The following is a 24716-nucleotide window of genomic DNA, read 5'->3' as shown; positions in this document are numbered from 1 at the left end:
AGTTTTTTATGTAATAATTAATCAATAACATTTTTAATTCCTCCATTATTTTTTCATCATTATTAATTTTACTGTTATTGTTATTATTATTACTGTTATTATTGCCAGTCACGAAAATTGACAACGGATGGGAGAACAGTATATTGATCACACGCCTCTCCATACCCACATCCAGTAATGCCTAAGAACTGAGGATAATACGACAGCCAGTAGGTACTGTTGGGTCTTCATAGCCTGTTTGGACAGTGTTTGTATTACTGACAGTTATTCTTTATACCAATAATGAAAATTACTATTTTTATTGATAATGAAAATTATTTTCTGGTCACTGTCATATACTATTTTTTTGTATGTGTTGTTTCCGGTCAGATATAAGAGGGGGACTTAAGGCCCTAATCTGGCCAGGCTAAATAAGCAACAAATAAATACACATATTCCCCAGTGATTTGAGAATGAGAGGACTTCACAATTTCTGAACAACTTTACACAAAATTTTAAATCTTTTTGAAACTTTCTCCCTGCCCTCTCCCACAAAATACAAAAATATATAAAGGGATTTTTCCTTCTTAGGTTTACCAGTTTTGGTTTTGACTTTTTTCATTAGTCTGTGGGTGAATAATCTGAAACTACTGAAACAAACATAGTTTTGAGTCTTAAACCACAACGGAATTACACACTTAGTATCAAAATTGAACACATTTCCAATCAGATGTTTGAATCAGTCAGGTCATATTATTTCTAGATGTGAACTGAGTTTACACAAGCACTTTCAGAAGTGTGAGAGAGAATGAAAATAAAAGGTCAATAAATCAATAGTGACATATAAGGTTGCTTTCTACTATTTAACTTCCTTCTCCACCTTTCTAAAATGTATTTCTTACCCCTGCAGTCTGAATTTTTTTCCCCATGTTATGTATTCCACAGCTCTCAGCAACTTTCACTCTCTTCCTGTTTCCGTATATTTTTTTCCAATGAAGAGTTACTTACTAAGGCATGAAATTCCAAACCAATATAGAAAATGCTCTCAGCTAGCAGAAATGATAAAGTCTGCCAGCCTTGCTTCCAAGATTAAGGTAGAGCTCACCATCTGCATCATCATCGATAGAACTGACTGTGGTCCTTTGGTGCACAGCCGAATGGAGGGTCTGAATCACAGTCTCAGGCAGTTCTGTGACTGCGTAGGCTGCAGATTTCTTGACTTGCAGTATCAGGTGGTGGGTTTCTAGGTTCCGCTTAATAGGTCAGGAGTCCAAAACACACAGGAGGTGGCTACATGGATAGTGGGGGCTGTATGGAAGGGACTGGGCAGTTTTTTAGGTTAGAGGGTCTCAGGGAAGCACAGAAAGGGCGTCTGTCTAAAAGGAGGCAGGTAAAACACAGTAAAGTACTTGTAGAAACAATTGGTATTGTAGCTGTAAATTGTCATAGCTATGTTGGAAAAGAACAAAAGCTCCATGCTCTAACAGAAAGGGCTGAAGCTCAAATAGTTATAAGTGCGGAAATCTGGCTAAAGCTGGAAATAAGTTTAGCTGAAATTTTTTCAAACAATCTACCAGTGTTCATAAAGGATAGATTAAATACAGTTGGTGGTGGAGTATTTATTGCTGTCAGAAGTAGTTTGACTTTTAGTGAAATTGAAGTAGATAGTTCCTGTGAAATAGTATGGATAGAGATTATACCAGACAATCAGACTAAATTAATTGGATCATTTTACCGAACCCTTGACTCAGAAGATGTAGTTGCTGAACAGTTCAAAGAAAACTTGAGTCTCATTTCAAATAGGTACCCCACTCATACAATTATAGTGGTTGTGACTTCAATCTACCCTCAATATGCTGGCAAAATTATATGTTTAAAGCCGGCGGCAGGCATAAAACATCATCAGAAATTGTACTGAATGCTTTCTCAGAAAATTATTTTGAACTATTAGTTCATGAACCCACTCGAAGCAGAAATGGTTGAGAAAGCATACTTGACCTCTTAGCAACAAACAATCCTGGACAAATAGTGAGTATCATGACGAATAAAGGGATTAGTGACCAAAAGGCAGTTGCTGCTAGGCTGAATACAACCATAAAAAAGAAACGCAAAGCATATCTATTTAAAAAAACTGATAAAAATGCTCTTAACAGCTTTTTAAGGGACACTCTTCACTCCTTCCTATCTGATCATGTAAGCACAGAAAACTTGTGGAATTATTTCAAAGAGATAATATTGACAGCAAATTCAGAGATATGTACTATGTAAATTAATATGATCCCCCATGGTACACAAAATGGGTCAGATCACTGTTGCAGAACCAGTGAAAAAAGCATGCCAAATTTAAAAGAACACAAAATCCCCGACACTGGCAAAGTTTTGCAGACGTTCGAAATATAGCACGTACTTCAAAGTGAGATGCTTTTAATAATTTCCACAATTTAATTCTGTCTCAAAATCTGGCAGAAAACCCAAAGAGATTCTGATCATACATAAAGCACACCAGTGGCAAGACACAATCAATACCTTCACTGCATGATAACAATGGTGAAGTCACTGATGACAGTGCTACTAAAGCAGAATTATTAAACACAGTTTTCTGAAACTCCTTCATCAAAACAGATGAAATAAATATCCCTCAATTCCAAGCAAGAACAACTGCCAAGATGAGAAACATAGAAGTAGATATCCTCGGTGTAACAAAGCAACTTAAATCACTTAATAAATCCACGGCCTCCGGTCCAGATTGTATACTTGTCAGGTTCCTCTCAGCTTATGCTGATGTAATAGCTCCATATTTAGCAATCATAGACAACTGCTCGCTCACAGAAAGATCCGTGCCTAAAGAGTGTAAAATTTCTTAAGTCACACCAATACCGAAAAAGGGAAGTAGGAGTAATCTGCTGAATTACAGGCCCATATCACTAACGTCGATTTGCAGTAGGGTTTTGGAACATATACTGTATTCGAACATTATGAAGTACCTCAAAGAAAATGATTGGCACATAGCCAGCATGGATTCAGAAAATATCTTTCTTGAAAAACACAACTAGCTCTTTATACTCGTGTCAAATTGATTCCATATTTTTAGATTTCCAGAAGGCTTTTGACACCATTCCTCACAAGTGTCTTCTAACCAAACATGGGTGCCAATGGAATATAGCCTCAGTTGTGTGACTGGATTCATGATTTCCTGTCAGGAAGGTCACAGTTAGTAGTAATAGACAGAAAGTCATCGAGTAAAACAGACGTAACATCTGGCATTCCCCAAGGAAGTGTTATAGGCCCTCTATTGTTCCTAATCTATATTAATGACATAGGAGACAATCTAAGTAGCCCTCTTAGATTTTTTGCAGCTGATGCTGTCATTTACCATCTTGTACAGTCATCAGATGACCAAAATGAATTGACAATGATTTAGATAAGATATCTGTATGGTGCGAAAAGTGGCAATTGACCCTGAATTTACATGAGTACTACAAGAAATCCGCTAAATTTCGATTATGCGATAAGTCACAAAAATCTGAAGGCTATAAATTCAAATAAATACTTAGAGATTACAATTACAAATAACCTAAATTAGAACGATCACATACATAATGTTATTGGTGGAGCAAACCAAAGACTGAGATTCCTTGGCAGAACACTTAGAAGGTGCAACAGGTCTACTACAGAGACTGCTTACCACGCTTGTCCGCCCTATTCTGGAGTATTGCTGTGCAGTTTGGGATCCGCAGCAGGTGGGACTGATGGATGGCATCAACAAAGTACACAGAAGGACAGCTTTTTTCGTATTATCGTGAAATAGGGGAGATAGTGCCACAGGCATGATACATGAATTGGAGTGGCAATCTTTAAAACATAGGCATTTTTCGTTGCGACAGGATCTTCTCATGAAATTTCAATCATCAGTTTTCTCCTCCAATTGCGAAATAAGAGAAATCAGGGCTCACACAGAAAAATTTAAGTGCTCATTTTTCCCGCATGCTATTCAAGAGTGGAACGGTAGAGAGACAGCTTGAAGGTGGATCATTGAACCCTCTGCCAGGCACTTTATTGTGAATTGCAGAGTAATCACGTACATGTAGATGTATTTAAGAAAATTTTGTGCTAGTAACAAAAGTGGAGGACTTTTACATATAAAACTCTGAATGAAACAGGCTGTTGCAATCATACTACTATTGTAGAAATTGTTGTCCCACAACAAAAAGAATAATAAAGCATCTAGTGAAAAGGAAAACAAAAGAAGTGGTTTAGAGTCATATTTACAGTATGAAATACACTTGAATATTCCAGTCAAACATTACTGAAATATTAATATTCCACTTCTAAAAACAACAAAAACATGTTTATTGCCAACTGAATATGATGTTATTTCACTAAATCTCTGTTTTTTGTGATGGAGGGACATACAGGAGTGAATCATACCATTCCAAAAAATGTTGGAAACCAGATACCGGGTTCAACTGCCAGATTTCTATTGGATGCTGAGTGATTGATGAGTATTTTACTGTGAGGCTGGAAATAAAAAGCAAAATAATTAAAAATGAAGATGTTTAAATAATACAAAAAATAGTGCTGCTAAAGACTATTAGATAATAGGGCTCTAATAAACAGATTTTTCTTTTAGTTGAATTCTGAACTACGGGAAAGGACTCTATTTTAAAAAGGTACTCATCTTACATTTTACTGTCTTTGTGCATTTTTATAGCATGGTGATTACTTACTGGAACTGGTGATCCTTCACTCTCTGGGCGTTTACTGGAATCCCAATACAGGGCTCGCCATCGACAACAAGTGTTGTTGTAACAGGACAACATGATAGCAGCAAAGCCAGATGCCCCAACTCCGATATTTATCTGGGGGATACGTGACTCCACAAAAAGAGGCTGCAAGTTCCATACCTTTTTTTTAGTGCCATTTCAAATACCCAGAAACAAATAAGTCTAGATTATTAGCTTTATCTGTCATTCCCCAGTATATTAATGGGTACATTAATGGAGTCTAAACAGAAAAGTAGAATACCACTCACACACATTGCATACAATAAACTTTCATACTGAGCAAGGAAGTGTGGGGCCAGAACTTTTTGTAGCTTATAAGCACAACATAAGATTAAAAATGTGAATGTATTTCAGGCCCCTGAAGGTGTCTTGATAAATTACACCAAAACAATGCACCTGGCAAAACAAAATTCTCAGATTGTTAAATCGTATTTTATTATTTTTCCACAGCTGTATCTTGAATATGCCCAAGGGGCTTCTTTGATTGATCAAATATTGGATATCTGTGTTGATACCAGACTTGAAGAATTTATGCTACTACACTTTTTGTAAGTATGTTCATTAATGTTAAGCACTCGTTTGGCCAACCAAACATTCAAATTGTCATTGTTTGCCCAGCTCTAAGTGCATGTTTGAGATGTACTTGATTATACTATGTGCTTGTTAGTCCTTCCTAAAAGGGTACATTTTATTCATTTAAATTAACTGATTAATCATCTATTGGCTCAACTGAAGGGATTTTGGAATAATTACCTGAATCATTTGTGTTTTATTAGTGTTTTTGGTACCTGTGCAATAAAAGATTGTTGTTTTGTGAAGTAAGAAATGACCCGTGACAAATGGCCAGTAGCTTACGCATGTCTGTTTAGTTATTTCCTCATCCTGGGGGATCCCCTGACATTTCACATACATTGCCCCCTCTTTACTTCATTTTGGCAGCTAGCTATATTGGTGTGTTAGCTGTAACTCTTTCATGTAGTTAGTGTAATGAATCTGTATACAATGTAGTGTCATGTTTGTGTGGTTATTGTTGTTGTTGTTGTTGTTGTTAATGTTGTTGTTGATGATGGTGATGATGATGATGATGACGACAAGGAGCAGGAGGAGGAAAGAGAAGAGAGAAGTAAATCTGGCAGGTCATACCTAAAATGTCTCCATTACCATCCAAGGGCGACTCATCCAACAAGTGGGCCACCATAAACCATGTTACATGCCTTCAGTCCATGAGATACTGCAAAGATGTGTGGGACTATACCCAGGACACTTACAGAATGGCTGCTAAACAGGAATTTTATGGTGTCATTTATTCTCCCCTTACCTCCCAAATGCTTGTGATAAAAATCTTTTTGCCATCAGTATTTGAACTGGTTACCTACAAGTGTAATGCCACGACACAAGCAAGCAAAAGTGACCTTGGCAATTAAGTTGAGTACATGCTAACATGAAAACAAATCAGTGAAAGCCACCTGAAAGTGCACCCAAAAGAGTCATATCACTTCAATGACGAACTTACAAATGCACATGAACAGGCATGTAAGCACATGTGGAAACTAACAACAAGTATATTTCTAAACAAACTGTGGACTACAGTGCAATGGATAACTTTACAGCACCTGTCACCCAAGTTTTTGTTGATTAACAATTATTTGCTGATTGATAAAACACGGGCAAACTGAAATAAATCACTCACCAATTAACCAGTTTCTTGACACAACAACACTTCACTTCTGGTACAAGAAGCACATAGCACTTGAAAAGCACAGCACCTATCTCTTCAGCTTTTAAAATTGTGAACACATCCCCAGAAATGCCAAGAATTCCTCTCTTTAAATAAAACAAAATACCATCAAACATTTGTTTGTTAAATTAATGTTACAAAAAAATCAACTATATGAAATAGGATAGACTGCTGCTCAGCATGTGGAGGAGGTGGTATGCAAACTGAAAGAGGACTATTAGAATTCAAGTTGCACAACTCACACACTCGTTGTCCCTGGGCATTAAGACACAAAAAAAAGTATTGATTGAAAGAAAACAGCCCTCTGTCACTATTTTTAATGAATTAACTGGATTTCAACACTGCTAGGAGTGTCTTCCTCAGAATTCAAATCAAAGAATGGTCTATAACATAGTCACAGAATTATGACTAAAACCATATGATACAGAGTATAAGTACCAAACCATCGTGAAAGACTGGCAGTACTTATATGTCATTTATAAAATAATAAATATGCCAAAAGGGCATTAGTCACAAAGATATTTAAGATAAAAAAAATGTGATGGAGAGCCACTAAGTGCTGCTCATTACTTACACGGTTACAGGTTGCAAATGGACTAGTCATAATTCTGTGACCATGATATAGACCACTCTTTGATTTAAATTCTGAATAAGACACTCCTAGCAGTGTTGAAACCTGGTTAATTCATTAAAAATAGTGACCAAGGGTTGTTTTTTTTTTTTTTTTTTTTTCCCCAATTGTAACTATTCACAGTCTCCGAACGTGCAGCCATGTACAAAATTTTGAAAATATTGTATCTTTAATTAATATGAAATTGGTCTACCAAGCAGTGACTGGACAATCCAGTAATACTCAGAAGATTCCTTGTTTCCAGAATCCAAACATACAAGTTTTTTTAATCATACACTAGATATTCTTTCACATACAGGTGGTGAGTAAGACCAAAGCTGTGAAACTTTTTTAAGATTTGTGCTCCTTCTCTAGTTTCAGAAGCGAATAAGGAAATTGTCCTTCTAGACTGGTCTTGTTAAATAAATTCTGCAAACATTTTTAATGACTGACAGTTCAGCTGTTGCAGTAGGTCCTAATGAATACTGAAGGTTTTGTGGACTGCATCCTTCATTACAGAGATGGCATATGGTAACTCATAAATGAAAAAGCTTTAGTTGCCATTAAATACAATGACAGAAAAAATTGCACCACCAAAAAATAATTAATGTGGGGTAAAGGAATTTTGGGAATACATTTGTCTAGGTAACATATTTATGTGATTAACATTGCAAGAGCACAAGTTAATGTAAATGCGAGGGAAGCCACAGCAAATCTGAAATGCTGATACATTAATAACTATTGTAACTGCAAGCATGTAAATGTCCATGCATTGTGTTGTACAGGTTCCAGAGGTCAGTCTGTGAGATGGAGTTCCATGGCTATTGCACTTAGTCGGTCAATACAGAGGTGGTTAATGATGGTTGTGGATGACACTGGAGTTGTCCAATGATTTCCCAAACACACTCGACTGGAGACAGATCTGGTGATCGAGCAGGCCAAGGCAACATGTTGACACTGTGTAGAGCATGTGGGTTACGACAGCGGGCTGTGGGAAAGTGTTATCCAGTTGGGAAACATCTTAGGGATTGCTATTCATAAATGGCAATACAACAAGTCAAATCACCAGATCAGCGAACAAATTTGCAGTCAGGCTGCGTGGGATAGCCGCAAAAGTGCTCTTGCTGTCATACAAAATTGCACCCAGACCATAACTCCACGATGTATAGGTCCAGTGTGTCTCGACTGCAGACAGGTCGGTTGCAGACCGTCAACTGGCCTCCTGCTAACAAACACGTCTATCACTGGCACAGAGGTAGAACCAGCTTTCATCAGAAAACACAGCAGACCACCACCCTGCCCTCCAACAGCTCTCGCTTGACACCACTGAAGCCATAAATGGCAGTGGTTTGGAGTCAGTGGAGTGCATGCTACAGGGTGTCTGGCTCCAAGCTGTTCTCGAAGTAACCAATCTGTAACAGTTCGTTGTGTCACTGTGGTGCCAACTGCTGCTCAAATTGCTGCTGCAGCTGCAATATGATGCACTGGAGCCATACGGTGAACATGATGGTCTTCCCTCTCCATAGTGCCATGTCACTGTCCAGAGCCCCGTCTTCTTATTACTGTATGTTCTCATGAGCACCACTGCCAGCAATCATGTACAGTGGCTCTACTCCTGCCAAGTTTTTCTGCAATATTGCAGAAGTAACATCCATCTTCTCACAGCCCTACTACATGACCTCATTCAAACTCAATGAGGTATTGGTAATGGTGTCTTTGTCACCTTAAAAGCAAAGCATTCTTGACTAATATCAACTCATAGATGTCCAATCCCAAAGATAACTAATGCTAATGACCACTAATGCATGTATTTAAAGCAAACCTGATTTGCATCCTCATAGTGGTGCTACTAGTGCCACTCTTATTTAACTAGCTGAAATTGGAATAGACATCATCTTCCAGCTTTTGTTTGTCACACTACTCCTGTTTGGTGTTGTGATTTTTTTCTGTCAGTGTACTTCCATTTCAGTATTCATTAACGTCACTTGGAGTACTACTGCAGGACATATTTCAACTACATAAAAAGGAACATTCCATTAAATAATTTGTTAAATTCACAAAGAGGAAACTCAATTCCCTGTACAGCCAACATAAACACATCACAATAAATAATATCATTCTCAGCTACAGAACGAAAGGTTAGTGGAGGATGGACAAGGGGAAGGTTGCAGTTCACTCCAACCCCAAATTAAGGGCCGCCCACCATTTGAGGCCAAATACGAGGTGCGGCTAGAAAAAAACCGGACTGATGCTGGAAAAAACATTTATTTACAATTATTTACAATTTCATGTTTTCTCCTTCAATGTACTCTCCTCCTCGGTCTCTACACCGCTCCATACGAATTTTCCACTGTTCATAGCAATGCTGCAGATCATTTTCGGTAAGTCCATACATTACTTCCGTCGCTTTTTCTTTTACTGCTTCAACAGTCTCAAATCTAGTTCCTTTCAAAGCTGACTTGACTTTAGGGAAAAGAAAAAAGTCACAGGGGGCCAAATCAGTTGAGTAGGGTGGATGATCTAAGATGGGAATGTTGTGTTTTGCCAAAAACGTCTTCACTGACAACGCACTGTGATCTGGGGCATTGTCTTGGTGAAGGATCCATGACTTTTTTCTCCACAAATCGTTCCGTTTTCTCTGTACTCGCTCACGTAGGGTAGCCAGGACGCTAATGTAGTAATGCTGATTCACTGTTTGTCCCTCTGGTACCCAATCAATGTGCACAATCCCTTTGATGTCAAAAAAACAATCATCATTGCCTTGAATTTCGATTTTGACATTCATGCTTTTTTTTGTCGTGGAGAACCAGGAGTTTTCCAATGCATCGATTGGCGTTTAGTTTCGGGATCGTAAGTAAAAAACCACGATTCATCGCAAGTAATAACATTTTGTAAGAAGGTGGGATCACTTTCAATGTTTTCCAGGATGTCAGAACAAATCATTCTTCGGCGTTCCTTCTGTTCAATTGTGAGACACTTTGGAACCATTTTTGAACACACTTTTTTCATGTTGAAACTTTCATGAAGAATCTGCCTAACACTTTCCTTGTCAACTCCTGTTAACTCAGACACTGCTCTGATTGTTAAACGGCGATCTTGTCGAACAAGTTTACCGATTTTTTCAATGTTTGCATCTGTTTTTGCTGACAATGGTCTGCCAGTGCGAGTGTCATCACTGGTGTCTTCGTGGCCATCTTTAAATCGTTTAAACCACTCAAACACATGTGTTTGCGATAAACAATCATCGCCGTACACTTGTTGTAACATTACAAACGTTTCACTTGCAGATTTTCCTGGTTTGAAACAAAATTTGATGTTAACACGCTGTTCTTTCTGTACACTCAACATTTTCTGACACACAGACAAAACGTCAACTACTTAAAACAGACGCCACGGGCAGACTGAGTGCAGGAGGCAGATGAAACTCTAGCAGTAGGGGAGCGAGAGTCACGTGACAGGCCACGCGACTTTCAGCCTTATTGCATTCATTTTATTGTTTCACCAGTACTAGTCCGGTTTTTTCCTAGCCACACCTCATATGAAGTAAAACACATTAGATAGAGGAGGAGGTCATAGTACAGAAGCAACCATGACTTTGATGGAAGTGAGAGATACCAAGAGAAACAAGGTGGATATAGAAAAGGGAGACAATTCAAGAGGAAAATTAACACACATAAAGTATAATAAATGGATGGAATAAAGATAAAAAAGATAGGCAGCTACAAATGCTAAGAATGAACTAATAAACAAACAGCATAAAAATAAAATGTATCCAAAATTCCAATGAACCCACTGGGGAAAGAGTGGGGCAATCAGAACGTATGTTGGGGAACAAGTTTCCATCTCTGACACTAATGGTATAGCAACACAGCCAGTCTGTCTCTTCATGAATTTGACAGAACACTGTTCAGTTACAGTTGCAGGACTTTATTCGTCCCAGAAGTTAACACCAATTTCTAGAAAAATAGATATGGTAGTTCATCTACATTGGTCTAGTTATTGGTAAAACTTCAACATTGTATAGAGTTGATTATAAAAATAATGACAAGATCATCTCTGTATTTTGATTATCATTACTTGCTGTAGTAAAGGAACTTAATCTGAGTGCTCTTGTTTGTGCAATTAGTTAGAATACATGGGAAAAATGAGGGCCTCTCCTTGCCCAATAAGGGCAGCTTGTTGGCATATGGTTAACTGTAAGAAGTCTATCAGTGTATTAGATACACTAAAAACAACATTCACAAAGGTGGTGGCTGTGTACATGACAAAAGGGAAGATATCAGTGAACAGTAATAGTAAATAAAAACTGAACCTTTTCAATCTGGATTGCCACACACTGAATAGGAATCATCACAAAAAGCTACAGTGCACTTATGTATCTTAATTCACATCAGAACTCAATAAGAATATCACCAACTAGTATCTACAATCACTGTCTGATACAAGCTGCAAAAACTGAAAAACTGCCATTGGGTGACTGTCTTCAAGTCACTGTTATAATGAAGAATGCATAAGTAGGCTGGAATGTAAGTGATACCAAGACCATGCAACAAGGACCAGCAATGATCATAAAAAATCAATGTGTTACAAAGATACAGATGCTGTTATTTAACAAATACATCAATTCCAGATGATAATTCTCCAATTAGTACTATGTGTCTTTTTCAACCACTGCTTAACAAACACTGGGGAGGGGAATATATCTCCTGACACATCCAATCAGCTGGCTTAAACATTTTTACGCATCTGAGTTCAAATTCTGAGCAAATAATTTAGTACGCATTTGCTCTTGGATGGTGAATTATATAACTAAACCTTACAGTGCATGACAACTGATCAAAGCAGTTCAAAAGCAGTTCATGTAGTTCTGTTACTCCAAGAACAACATTCACATATTTATTCTGCACCCCAGAAATTAGCAATACCAGTAAAAAACTGAAATTAATTATACAAGCCATGGCTCTTAACTAATCTGAAATAAAAATTCAGTAACATTTATTTCACATAATCTTTTACCAACCAGATTTCCGTAGCTCTCAACTGGACACAAAACAAAGTCTTGGTTGAATTTGACAGGTTCACCATTTCTGGAGTCATCTCCATGTTCACTGCAATGAAAAGCATAAAATAAGTATTTTTTGTCTGCTGTGAAAAGAGTTACAGTTCTATTTAGTATTACAGTTATTAATGTTGTCCTTTGATGCTTCCAAGTATCTAAGAGTCCATCATAGAATACAATTGTTTTCATACTTCATTCTGTGGATCTTTAAAGCATTTCAGTTCTTCAACTACTCATCTCCTTCTCCACTAAACACAAAGTTCTGTGTGGATGAGAGAGAGAGAGAGAGAGAGAGGGAAGGGGGGGGGGGGGAGAGATGCAGTAATGAACATTATCAGCACGAAGTCACTTAATGCTTAATGTAAGTGCAGGAACAATATATATTCAAGAGTATAATTAATGGAAAATAAATACATATACACAAACATACATACAAGATTCTCTGCTTTGCTCCTCCCTTACTTCACAAGCCTACAAATGCTAAATTTACTTTCACAGAGATGTCTGAGTGCACTCTTTATCATACAGATATTTCATAAAATGTAACAATAAAAACACAGTATGCACTGTTACAGGACTTGATTAAATCACAGTTAATTCCACTCAGTTTCTTCGAATAGTTACACTTGATTTGCTTGCAGCATCATATCTAAGAGTGAGTAACTGCCTAAAGTGATTCCATGGAAAACACAACTGTCCAACAAACTAAACTAGCTGTAGATTAGCTGGTACTGCCATGAGTTGGGTGACAAACATTACATAAAATGATACCATCATAGAGAACACAGCTGTACTCTACCTGATGAACAGCATTTGTTTAACTACAATGAGAGTGGTGTTTTTATGGAGCTAGTACTGCAAAATCATTTCAAATGTTATTTCAGAGGAAAATAAATACCCCAGATGCTGCCATGCAGTAAAATATTCTAACAGAAAGGCCAGAACTGTGCAACGTAAAAAGGTCTACACTAAGACCTAAGTTAGCCTGCCCGGCTAGTCATGCATTCTAACACGCTGCTTCCCGAGTGGGAAGGCATGCCGGTCGCCAGCACGAATCCACCTGGTGGATTAGTGTCAAGCTCCAGTGTGCCGGCAAGCTTGTGGATGGTTTCCCATCCACCTTGGTGAATGTAGGCTGATTCCCCTTAGTCCGCCTCAGTTACACTATGTCGACAGTTGCTGTGCAAACACTGTCTCCATGTATGCGTACAACATAATTACTCTACTATGCAAACATTTGGGATTACACTTGTCTGGTATGAGATGTTCCCTGGGGAGGGGGAGGGGAGGGGTGTCCACTGGGGGCCGAACCGCAAAATAACCCTAGGTTTGCGGTGGGGCGGGTGGACTGCTGTGGCCTGTTGTGGGATTGTGAACCACTGAGGTCTACAGCAGGACAAAGCCTCTCTGTCATTTCTAGGTCCCCGGTTCAATACAATACAATACAAGTCCTAAGTTAGCTAGTTAGTTAATTTCATTTTCCACAGACTCCTTATGTCTACAGGATGACCATGGGTGAGTACCACTGATTGTAATTAGAGTACATTTCTGAGCAATGAAGAATAAAGACTTTCTTTCTTAAAGATGAGTTATCTCTCAGAACATTATTTTACATGAAACTGTTGAATGAAAATACCCAGTATATCTAAAATAACTGATTTATCTTCCCCCAAGATTTGCAATGATTCTAAGTGCAAATGTGGCTGAACTAAGCTGTTTTATGAGTTCCAATATGTGTTTATTTCCAGTTTAAATTCTCATCAATATGGATACTTAAAAAATTTTAGGCTTCTTTCCTATTTTTTTTATTTTCTCACTACGTGTTACAATTACCACTGGTTTAGTACCCCTAGATATGCAGAGCTGCATATGTTCTGTCTTTTTAAAACAGAGTGAGACCACTCACAGAAAACCAGTCAATGATACTTATAAAAATATTGTTCACCACTTCTTCTGTTGCTGTATGAGTGCTTGGATTGATTACAATACTAGTGTTATCTACAATGAGAACTAATTTCTCCTGTTGTATATTAGTTGGTAGATGGTACACATTCATGAGGAACAATAGTAGCTCTAACACTGAGTCTTGAGGAACCCATAGATGATTTCAACAATGGTTGGATCACTAGGCAAAATGGCCTACATTCTTCTGGTTAGATAGGACACTGTCCATTGGTTGGCTACATCGATTGCATAAAAGCTCAGTTTATCTAGGAGAATATTGTGATTCACAGTCAATTACCTTAGACAGGTTGCAGAAAATCCAGCTGGTGGTATTTTATTATTTAGTGCTTGTAAAATTTGGTGACTGAACACACAAATGGCATTCTTAGTTGAGCAATTCTTCTGACATCCAAACTGTGTTTAACTGAGGATATTATTGTTGTTCATGTGTGAACTATTCTATAATGCATTACCTCCTTAAATTGTTGTGTAACGGGTCAATAGTTATTGGCATATCTCCTATCACCTTTCTTACAGAGGGGTTTAACAATCACATATTTCAATCTCTCTGGAAAAATGTCTGTTATTGGTGATGCATCATATACACTCTTAAAAAATACCCATGATAAACCACAAAGCAATTATTCAAATAGGATGGAAATCGTTAGATGTGAGGTACATTTACAGACAAATAAATGATTACAATTCACAAAAATTGGATGATTTATTTTAAAAAAAGCTACACAAAATGAGCAAGTCAATAACATGTTAGTCCACCTCTGGTCCTTATGTAAGCGGTTATTCAGTTTTACACTGATTGATAGAGTTCTTGGATGTCCTCCCAAGGGGTATTGTGCTGAATTATGTCCAACTGGCATGTTATACCGTCAAAATCCCAAGCTGATTTGAGGGCCATCCCCATTATACTCCAAATGATCACAATCGGGGAGAGTTCCTGTGACCTTGCTGATCAAGGTAGCATTTGGCAAACATGAAGACAAGTAGTAGAAACTCTTACTGTGTGCAGATGGACATTATCTTGCTGAAATCAAGCCTAGGATGGCTTGCCATGAAGGGAACAAAACAGGGCACAGAATATTGTTAATGTTCTGCTATGCTGTAAAAATACCATGGGGGACAACCAAGGTGTTCCTGCCATGAAATGGAATTGCAGTCCTGGTTGTCAGGCCATATGATGGGCGACAGTCAGGTTTGTACCCCACTGCTGTCTGAGGCATTGCCAGACACATATCTTTGCTGTTCACTGGAGTTCAGTTTGAAGCAGGCCTCATCATTGAAGGTATTTTTACTTCAGTCAATGAGATTCCTGGCCAAAGACATGTCTGGAGATGCCACGGAGAGCAGTGGGATACCAATCTGACTGTTGGCCTCAATACAGCCTGACAACTAGGAGTGATGGTCATTGATGCCATTTCATTTCATAGCAGGACTCCATTGGTTGCCATCTGTAACACCCTTAAAGCACAGTGGTAAATTGATAATATTCCATTCCTTGTCTTGTTGCCCTTCATGGTAAGCTATCCTGGGGTTACATATCAGCAAGATAATGCATGACTGCACATGGAAAAAATTTCTACAGCTCATCTTTATGCTTGCCAAATCCTGCCTTGGCCAGCAAGGTTGCCGGATCTCTCCAGAATTGAGAACGTTTGGAGCATTATGGGCAGGACCAACCAGCTCAGAATTATACCAATTGGACAGAATTTGGTTTGATATCCCTTAGAAGGAAATCCAAAAACTCTATCAGTCAATGCCAAGCCAAATACCTGCTTGCACAAGGGGCAGGGGTAGACCAAAGTATTACTGACTTGTTTCATTTGTGAAGCTCATCCTCTTAATATAAATCATCCAACCTTTCTGAAATTGTAATCATTTGTTTGTCAATAAACGTACATCAAATCTACCAATTTCCATTCTGTTTGAATAATTCCTTTGTGGTGCATGGCCTTTTTTTATCGTATTTCACACAAAACAGGCCTTATTACATGGTAACAAATCCATAGCACTCTGTTGGAAACACCATCAAATTCAAATGAGCTTTCAGTTTTGAGAGAATATACAATTATCTTAAATTTGAAAGTAAAAATTGGTGATACATTCATATGATTAAATTTTATGAGAGTTGCTTTTTCAACACACTGCTGTGACTTTCCCCTGAACTGTTTATCTGTATATTTTCTACTAAATGTAGGGAATGATTATTAAACATATCTGCTATCTGTGACTGATCATTTACATCCATTCCATTTGAGTCAATAGTGGTGTTATCTTGGTCTGAGGCCTGTTGTCCTGTCTTTTAGTTCATTCCACATAGCCTTAAGTCTGTTGCTGTTATTGATTTCTGATATAATATGCATGTTGTCTGATTTTTTTACAATAATTTTTCCTACTATATCTGAGCAGTTTTTGTAATGTGCAATTACTGCAGGATCTCTACTTGTTTTTCCCTTTTCCTTTCACATACTTTAATCCATCAAGTGAAACATGGTTTTTTACATGGCAGTTTGATGTCCTTTCTGATTAGCTTATGCAGACAGCTATTTTCAAATGATGTGAATTTATCATAGAATAGATCAAATTTTATGAACTCTTAAAAACATCTGTTCTGAAGTCATTAATTATTCTATCTGGTTTCCACTAAGGACAGGTTCTAACCACTATCTTACTTATCCTAACTAAGCATCATGATCACAGAGAGAAAGCTTTAGTTATTAGGAACACAGTTGTTTTTTCCTTGCTTTGAGCTTCATCAAAGAAAAGATTATCAATTAGGGTCCTACCGTCTTTATACACATATGCTGAAAAGTAAATTACTGAGATCAAATTTCAGGATCAAAATAAGGTTTCCAGATCATTTTTTCTATAACAGTCCTTTAGAAAAACTACACTGAAATCACCACATACTATTAACTGCTTGCTCCTGTCTGACAGATAGCTTAATAGTGTAGTAGGAATTCCATATCTCTATTAAACAGTTGAGTGGGGATCTACACAGTTACAATTAAAAGTATTTTTCAGTATTAACTCACAAGCACACATTATTATGGGCTGATCACTAAAAAATCTACTTGACTCGAAAGTTTTTGAATTTTTGTTCTATCTTAATATATGTAACAACTTCTCCTTTTCTCATGTCAGTTCTACTTGACTAATATGCTAGAGTGTAATCTTAAATATTTAAGTTTTCAACTCCAGTGGTTATGTAATGTTCAGATAGGCACCAGATGTCCATCTTTTTGAAGTTCTCTAAATTTTCTAAACAGACACGAAGCTCTTCTAGTTATTACTCAATTGCTAATATACTGATGAAATAAGCTAATCTTACTTTTCTGTGCATTCTTATGCATTTTGTGGGGCTCTTATGCTATTTTAACTTATTTCACAACAGGTTGCTTGAATTCTGATTCTAACCTATAAACATTTCCCCACTGAAACCAGTATCCAAAGGAATCAAAATAAGGCTCTGGAGCATATGACATTCCCTCGGAAATACTGAGATCCTTTGGAGAACATACCATGACACAATTATTCCATGTTATGTAGATGCCGTTGTGAGCTGCAGTCCGAAGACTGGTTTGATGCAGCTCTCCACACTAGTCTATCCTGCGCAGTCTTCTTTTTCTCTTCATAACAACAGCAAATCTCTAGCAAACGCCTTAAATTTTTGAAAAGATATTTCCGCCATTTGACTGTACATAATGCGTTTATTTCACTTTCTAGATTGCGGCCTTAGGTCATATCCAAGTGTTGCAATGTCAAAAATTGTCCGATTTGTGTCGGTGGATTTGACGTTCAAACAGTTAAAAAAGGCCTAAGGCCTAAATCTGAATAATGAAATAAACACATTAAATGCAGTCAAATAGCGGAAATATCTTCTCTAAAATTTTACATCACTGTGGCTCCAGAAAAAGGAAAAAAATCACCTGTTGCCTTAATTACATCAATCCAGAGTTGCGCAATGGATCCGATATTTTAAGGGAATAGTTTGTTTATTTTTATTATCAATTTTCTTATTTATTTAGACTTTATATTATTCGCAGCTCAATACTATATGATGGTCTCCACTTCTAAGGTTCGAATAGTAATTTAATTTTCCCTGATTACTTTAACTCACTTTCCTCAACATGGACAGGCAGATGCCATCTCCATCCACGTCTAGATAATCCAGCGCTATGCGTTGAGTGATCTGGATATCGATGGGGCATCTTTTCATAAAGTGTCGTAGAGTAAGAAAGCTGTTCCAGTGGTAGGAGACTGCAGACTACCTTTCGGCCAACAGCATTAAATTCCTACGAAAATGATAATAGTCTGAAGTCTGACAGATGAGTGTACTGAATTCAACCAGTTTTAATGAATAATTGTCTTACTGACCCGAGTAAACATCTGAAATCTCGGTTACAAAGCCAATGCATCGTGTGCTGCCAGCCAGGAGTACAGTAACTCTTGTTTACAAATTTACATAAAGGATAACGCATCGGCTGTACGAAAGTGCGTTGTCACTCAAGTCCGTCTGTTGCAGGACCCTACAGCATATTCTAAGATCAAACATTATAATCGGCAAGGATTCAGAAAAAACCGCTCCCCAGAACACAGCTTACTTGGTTCAAGCATGAAATCTTGCAACAATAGATGCAGGTGAACATGAAGATTTCTTCCGCCTAGATTAGGGTGACCAAATTATTTTCGGTGAAAACCGGGACACATTCACCCGGGTGCCAATCGACACCTAATTCCACATGTACCCAGGTTTCTTAATTTTAAATATTAAGGTTTTGTTGATAAATTTTGTTAACCCGATTATTATACCTAATAAGAGGATACAAAAGATTGATATAATCTAGATTATCTGTATAATTAATGACGTTTAATAAACGTATACAGCAATAAAGAAATGTATTACGATTTTACAAAATTTTATTGCCATTCAACTTTTAATCAATTAATATTAACATGAGCTTTAATATTACTGAGCACTTGTAGATGGAATTGACTGTCCTTGGAGAAATGGGTATTTTTCACTGCCTCCAGCCTTCTTGATCATGTCTTTGTTCTTTGAGACACAGTGATAAAACTCGGCACAATCCATTTTGTAGTTGTACAGGATATGCACGATTGCTTCAAAAGAGTCCACCTCCATTCTGTTTCTTTCATCAGTCCACTGGATATTCATGAACGAAAATATTCTTTCCACATTGGCATTATGGGCTGGGATTGCAAATAAATACCTTGCAATTATTACCAATTCAGAGTAATGCTGAAGACAGTCACACCTTTTAAAAAAACTCACCCACTTCTCATGACATTCCAATGGTATTTTTTTTTCATCATTCCACTTGTGAAGACTTTCTTCAACAAAATTTGTCAGTATGCCGAACTGATCAAAGAGAATGGAATCATCGATTTCAGTCTCTTTACTCTTCAACACTTTCCCATTTTGGCACTCTCTTCAGTAACATCCAATCAAACCCCGGCGATGAGGGAAAATATGAGGCGCTCCACTTGCTGAGATATTCTACACAAGTGTCATAAAACTTGTTAATTTCTTCTCTAAAACTTCTTTCCGCTGCTTCTGATACTTCTGCTCTTTTAAGGACAGATTTAACATTAAGTGAGTAAGTTGCGCGACAATCGGACATTTCACAGCTCTGTTAAAATAATACAACTTACTACTTGTTGGCCAAAGTACCGCTCAAAGTAAATTATTGCCTGAGTGTATCAATACTGATACTGTGATTACTAGAATGGGACAATGGAGGTTTTAGACAAATAAGCTAAAATATATTAATTTCTTGTGTTGTATTTCCTTTAATATAGCGAAATCCCAAAAATTTGAGAAAGTTTCACGAAATGTATTTAAAAACTGAATTCCGGGACTTTTGAGCGTCCCGAAACAAATTTTTGGGACACCGGAACACAGGGACGAAAACCGGGACAATCCCGGTTTTCCGGGACGTTTGGTCACCCTAAGATGCAATAGTATAGAGGATCTGTAAAAATAAACGCTGGAGGAATATTTGGTTAATAGAAACAAGTACATTAAACTGGACGTTGAATGTTCCATAGAAACAGATTTAACAAGGAAGCGTAATTGCTTCTCTAATGTTTACACTACACATGGTGTCTCTGCTAAGAGTCGTCAGGCACATTTTCTGTGCTGTTTCAGCACATATTTGCAATTTCGTATTTGCATTGCGTAGCTGGAGTGAGCCCAAACAATTGATACTCGTCACGTCTTTCATGCGATGCCCAGTGACAACAGAAAGCGTCGGTTTGGTTCAAATGGCTCTGAGCACTATGGGACTTAACATCTGAGGTCATCAGTCCCCTAGACTTAGAACAACTTAAACCTAACTAACCTAAGGACATCACACACATCCATGCCCGAGGCAGGATTCTAACCTGCGACCGCAGCAGCAGCGCGGTTCTGGAATGAAGCGCCTAAAACCGCTCGGCCACAGCGGCTGGCCAGTGTCGGTTTGCTTTCTACCGTGTGTTAAACTGGGGACCTAGAAACGATGGAGAGGCTTAGTCCCTCCATAGCCCCCAGTAGTTCACAACCCTACAACAAGCCACAGCAGTCCACAGACCCCACTGCCGGCCCCAACAGAACCCAGGGTTACTGCGCGGTTCGGCCCCCAGTGGACCTGCCCGGGAACGTTTCATACCAGACGAGTGTAACCCCAAATGTTTGCGTGGTAGAGTAATTATGGTGTACGCGTACGTGGAGACAGTGGTTGCGCAGCAATCGCCGACATAGTGTAATGCTCGGTTTACACTGGCAAGTTATTGCAGCAATTTACTTGTGCGGAGGAACTTGCCGCGCGATTTGCGAGTGTAAACATATCGCCAAGTCGACTTGCGACGGTAGCAATTTATTGCGGAAGTGACCTGCTGCACGTTTTCCGCATCCAGTGTGAACACCGCGCAAGGAGTATCTGCAAGTAACTTGCAGCTTTTAGGATTTATTTCTATTTCATGCAAGTAGGAAGCGCAAGTTATAGTAAGTATGTCGTCTGCATAACATTCTTGTTTAACATTTTACTTAATGTGGTGACTTAATTTTATACAACCTTCTTACGTATTTTATGCAAACAAATTTCAGAAATGGAGGAGAAATGGGAATGGATGAAGCAGGATACAGAACATTTTATTGAAGCCGTGGAGAGCTACCTCGAAATATGGGACGTGCATAACCGAGACGTAAAGGATGGAGTGGAGGAGATGAGCGCATTAAATGAAATCTCGTCGATATTCGACACATCTGTGAAAGAAGCACACAGAAAAAGTAGTATAACTCGAAGACACAACCCCTTTGCCACCTGCATCCACTCGCTTGTAGTTTTAGGAGTCTAAAGACGATGTGTAATCATTACATGTTCTGTTTAATTAGCTTGTCACTTTCCATTTTATGAGCATCAGAAAAAAAAAAACATTTTTATAAGCATATCATTCTGTAAAATGCAGTTTATTTCAATAAAAATTTAATTTCATTATTGTGTTTTCACATACCTTCAAATAATTTTCCCTTTTCAAGACGTCTACATACATCGGGTACGATCAGATAAATCGTGCTGACAGGAATATGAAACAAGTACATTAGGGACTTGTATGAGTCTCCTACAAAGAAAAGATTTCAGAATTTTTTTGGTTGTATGTTTCACATAAATAAATGAAAAGGCGTATTTTATTCGTAGCTCACCTGTAGCTATAGATCGTAGAGTGACTAGCAAACGTTCCTTTGCTGAAATAGCAGTACGGAAGTTTGTGTCTCATTTTTATATGACAGGCGCTATTAACGTCAACAAACACTCCAGATGATTTGAGAACATTCTGCAGAAGTTTTCAAAAGTATCCATGCTCTCGATACTAAGTTCTTCCAAAAGGTTATTATGGGCACCATTCTGCGATCTTCTCATTATCCACTCTCTAACCCAAATGCTTCTGTTTTTCTTTTTCATGTTTTTCATTACAATTACAAGAGCTGTAGCATATCCCACCCACCTACTTGTCATTTTATACTTCGGCTCACACTCGTAGTGGTACTGAAAGCATATGTAAACAGTATCAGCAAGTTGTTGATGCAAGTTTCTTGCCAAAGAACTTGCGGAAGAATCTTGCTTAATTCTTGCGCTGCTGTATAAACAAAGCTGCAAGCAGCTTGCAATAACTTGCAGCAATAACTTCTGCAAGCGACTTGCTAGTGTAAACCCAGCTTAATTGAGGCGGAATAAGGGGAACCAGCCCGCATTCGTCGAGGCAGATGGAAAACCGCCTTAAAAACCATCCACAGGCTGACCGGCACACTGGACCTCGACACTAATTCGCCGGGCGGATCCGTGCCTAGGACCAGCACGCCTTACCGCTCGGGAAGCAGCGCGTTAAACCGCGCAGCTAGCCGGCCGGGCTTGCTTTCCATTACAAACAAAATGATTTATCATGCGGAATTTTACGTGCCCATTCGATACAGCCCTCCCAGATTAGTCAAGTCTGATGTTCGTTTTATTGATATGCATTAACAGGGACAGTAGAACAACAAGAATAAATAATACCCCAGCAGCGACGGCACTGCACTGACCGAAAGCTGACTGCCACCGCCAAGCATCCAGCGCTACAGTGTCACTGCTGGATTGCTGTTTATACTTCGTGTTTTACTCGTCTTGTTAATACATATCAATGAAACGAATCTAGACTAATCTGGGAGCGCTCTATCGAATGGGCACGCAAAATTCCCTTTAAAAATCATTTTATTTGCAGTGGAAAGCAAACCGACGCATTTTGTTGTCACTGGGCGGCGCATGAAAGACGTGACGAGCATCAATTGTTTGGACCTACTCCAACTACGCAGTGCAAAAACGAAACTGCAGATATCTGCCGGAGAAAATGCGCCTGACGAGTTTTAGGAGAGACGGTTAATCAGATGAGATCAGCAGCACTAGCAATATAAGACTGTTCCCTGACGATGCTGTTTTATACGAAGGAGTGCCCTCATTGGGCGGTCGTACCGATATGTAGAAAGACTCGTATAACATTTCCACGTGAGTATAATGAATGGCAGCTCTCCTCAATAGTGGATAAATGGAAGATGACGCATGTAACACAGGGAAATAACCGTATAGTAGTATTTGATTACAAAGTTAGCAGTGAGCATCTTGGCACGTCCCATCATAAGTACGAGGGCGATCAATAAATGCCGGCCGGGTGGCCAAGCGGTTCTAGGCGCTACAGTCTAGAACCGCGCGACCACTACGGTCGCAGGTTCGAATCCTGCCTCGGGCATGGATGTGTGTGATGTCCTTAGGTTAGTTAGGTTTAAGTAGTTCTTGCAAAGTAGTTCGGGGCAAGAGACGGGCTCCCAACCTTTTTTCACTCGTCTAATTAACCATGGCTGACCAAGAGACGAGTGACTCGAGTGTTATTTCGAGGTGTTCGACACTTGCTGTTCCCACCCCTGAAGGGGGCCCGGGGCAGAATGCAGAAAATGTAACAGAATGGCATACCAAAATAAACCAACTGTTAGATTCTAGTATTAAAAATGGCAAGATAAGTAACACAGCAGTACTTTCAATTAAAAAGGAACTCGCCGCCTGGGCTATCGCTAGTGCGAAGCTCGAGGGGCGACTTGAAGAATTAGAAAAGGAGAATGAACGTCTGCGAAGTAACCCACTAAAACGTGGGCAGGGGCGGTCGCACAAGCGGTCACCAAAACACAAACCACCAAAGAGACTATTGAAAAGGTGTCCAAAAGGCCTGACACGGCTGTCTTCTTAAGACCCCTGCCAGGTCAGGACATCAAAAAAGTACAGGAATTATTCACAACTACCGTAAACCCGGCAGCAGATAAGATAAAAATGAATAAAGTAAAGGCAACCAAAAATGTTGTAATAGTAGATGTTGCTACTGAAGAAGACCGGGACAAAATACTGAATCATGAGAAACTTAGAGAAACTTAAAAAGGTCGTTAAGTGTGAACCGCCCAAAAAGCGGAATCCCTTGGTGATCCTGTACGACGTGCCTACTACAATAAGTGAGAACGACATCTATGCAACAATAAACCAACAAAACTTCGAGAACATGAGTTTGGACAACTTCAAAAAAGAATTTAAACTACGTTTCAGGACTGGACTTAGAGAGCGCGATGTAGTACATCACGTGGCTGAAGTCTCGGGGAATATGTGGCGTAAGCTCACCACTATGGGCAGAATTTACATGGGGTTCCACTTGATAAACGTTAGGGACTACCTCGTAGTTGCCCGGTATCACAACTGTGGAGACCTCGATCATGTTCACAAACACTGTGAGCGAAAGCCGGCTTGCTCCAGGTGCGGCGCAGAAGACCACACAAGGAAAACCTGTGGCAAAACAGGGATATGTATCCCTTGTACGAGAAGAGGAAAAAAGAACTGTAATGCCACAGGAAGAAATTGCCCCACATATAGGTCATTAGAACAAAGACTTATTTCGAGAACTGATTATGGCTGAGTCCATATAAGGAAACAGGAAGCCTAAAAGAAAGTCTCCGAGCAAAAGGGTGAGGGATGCACTAAGGGCCAGCCGATTTAGGGAGTTCCTACAAGGAGCCAC

At 38.8% G+C, this 24716-nt stretch overlaps 1 protein-coding gene across 1 annotated transcript in view; it reads right to left on the bottom strand.

Moving 5' to 3' along the window:
- LOC124799023 (cilia- and flagella-associated protein 161-like) overlaps positions 1-24716 on the bottom strand; it is a 200651-nt gene that overhangs the window by 16692 nt on the left and 159243 nt on the right. The window contains exons 4-6 of the mRNA XM_047262560.1: positions 12132-12219; positions 4707-4868; positions 4408-4497 (exon numbers count right to left, since the gene is read on the bottom strand). Coding sequence (XP_047118516.1) covers positions 4408-4497; positions 4707-4868; positions 12132-12219 — 340 coding nt within the window. The remainder of the gene's footprint in view (positions 1-4407; positions 4498-4706; positions 4869-12131; positions 12220-24716) is intronic.

The sequence above is a fragment of the Schistocerca piceifrons genome, chromosome 5 (genome assembly GCF_021461385.2).
Source record: "Schistocerca piceifrons isolate TAMUIC-IGC-003096 chromosome 5, iqSchPice1.1, whole genome shotgun sequence".
In the NCBI taxonomy this organism is placed as follows: domain Eukaryota; kingdom Metazoa; phylum Arthropoda; class Insecta; order Orthoptera; family Acrididae; genus Schistocerca; species Schistocerca piceifrons.
This window is presented reverse-complemented; position numbering and strand designations above follow the sequence as displayed.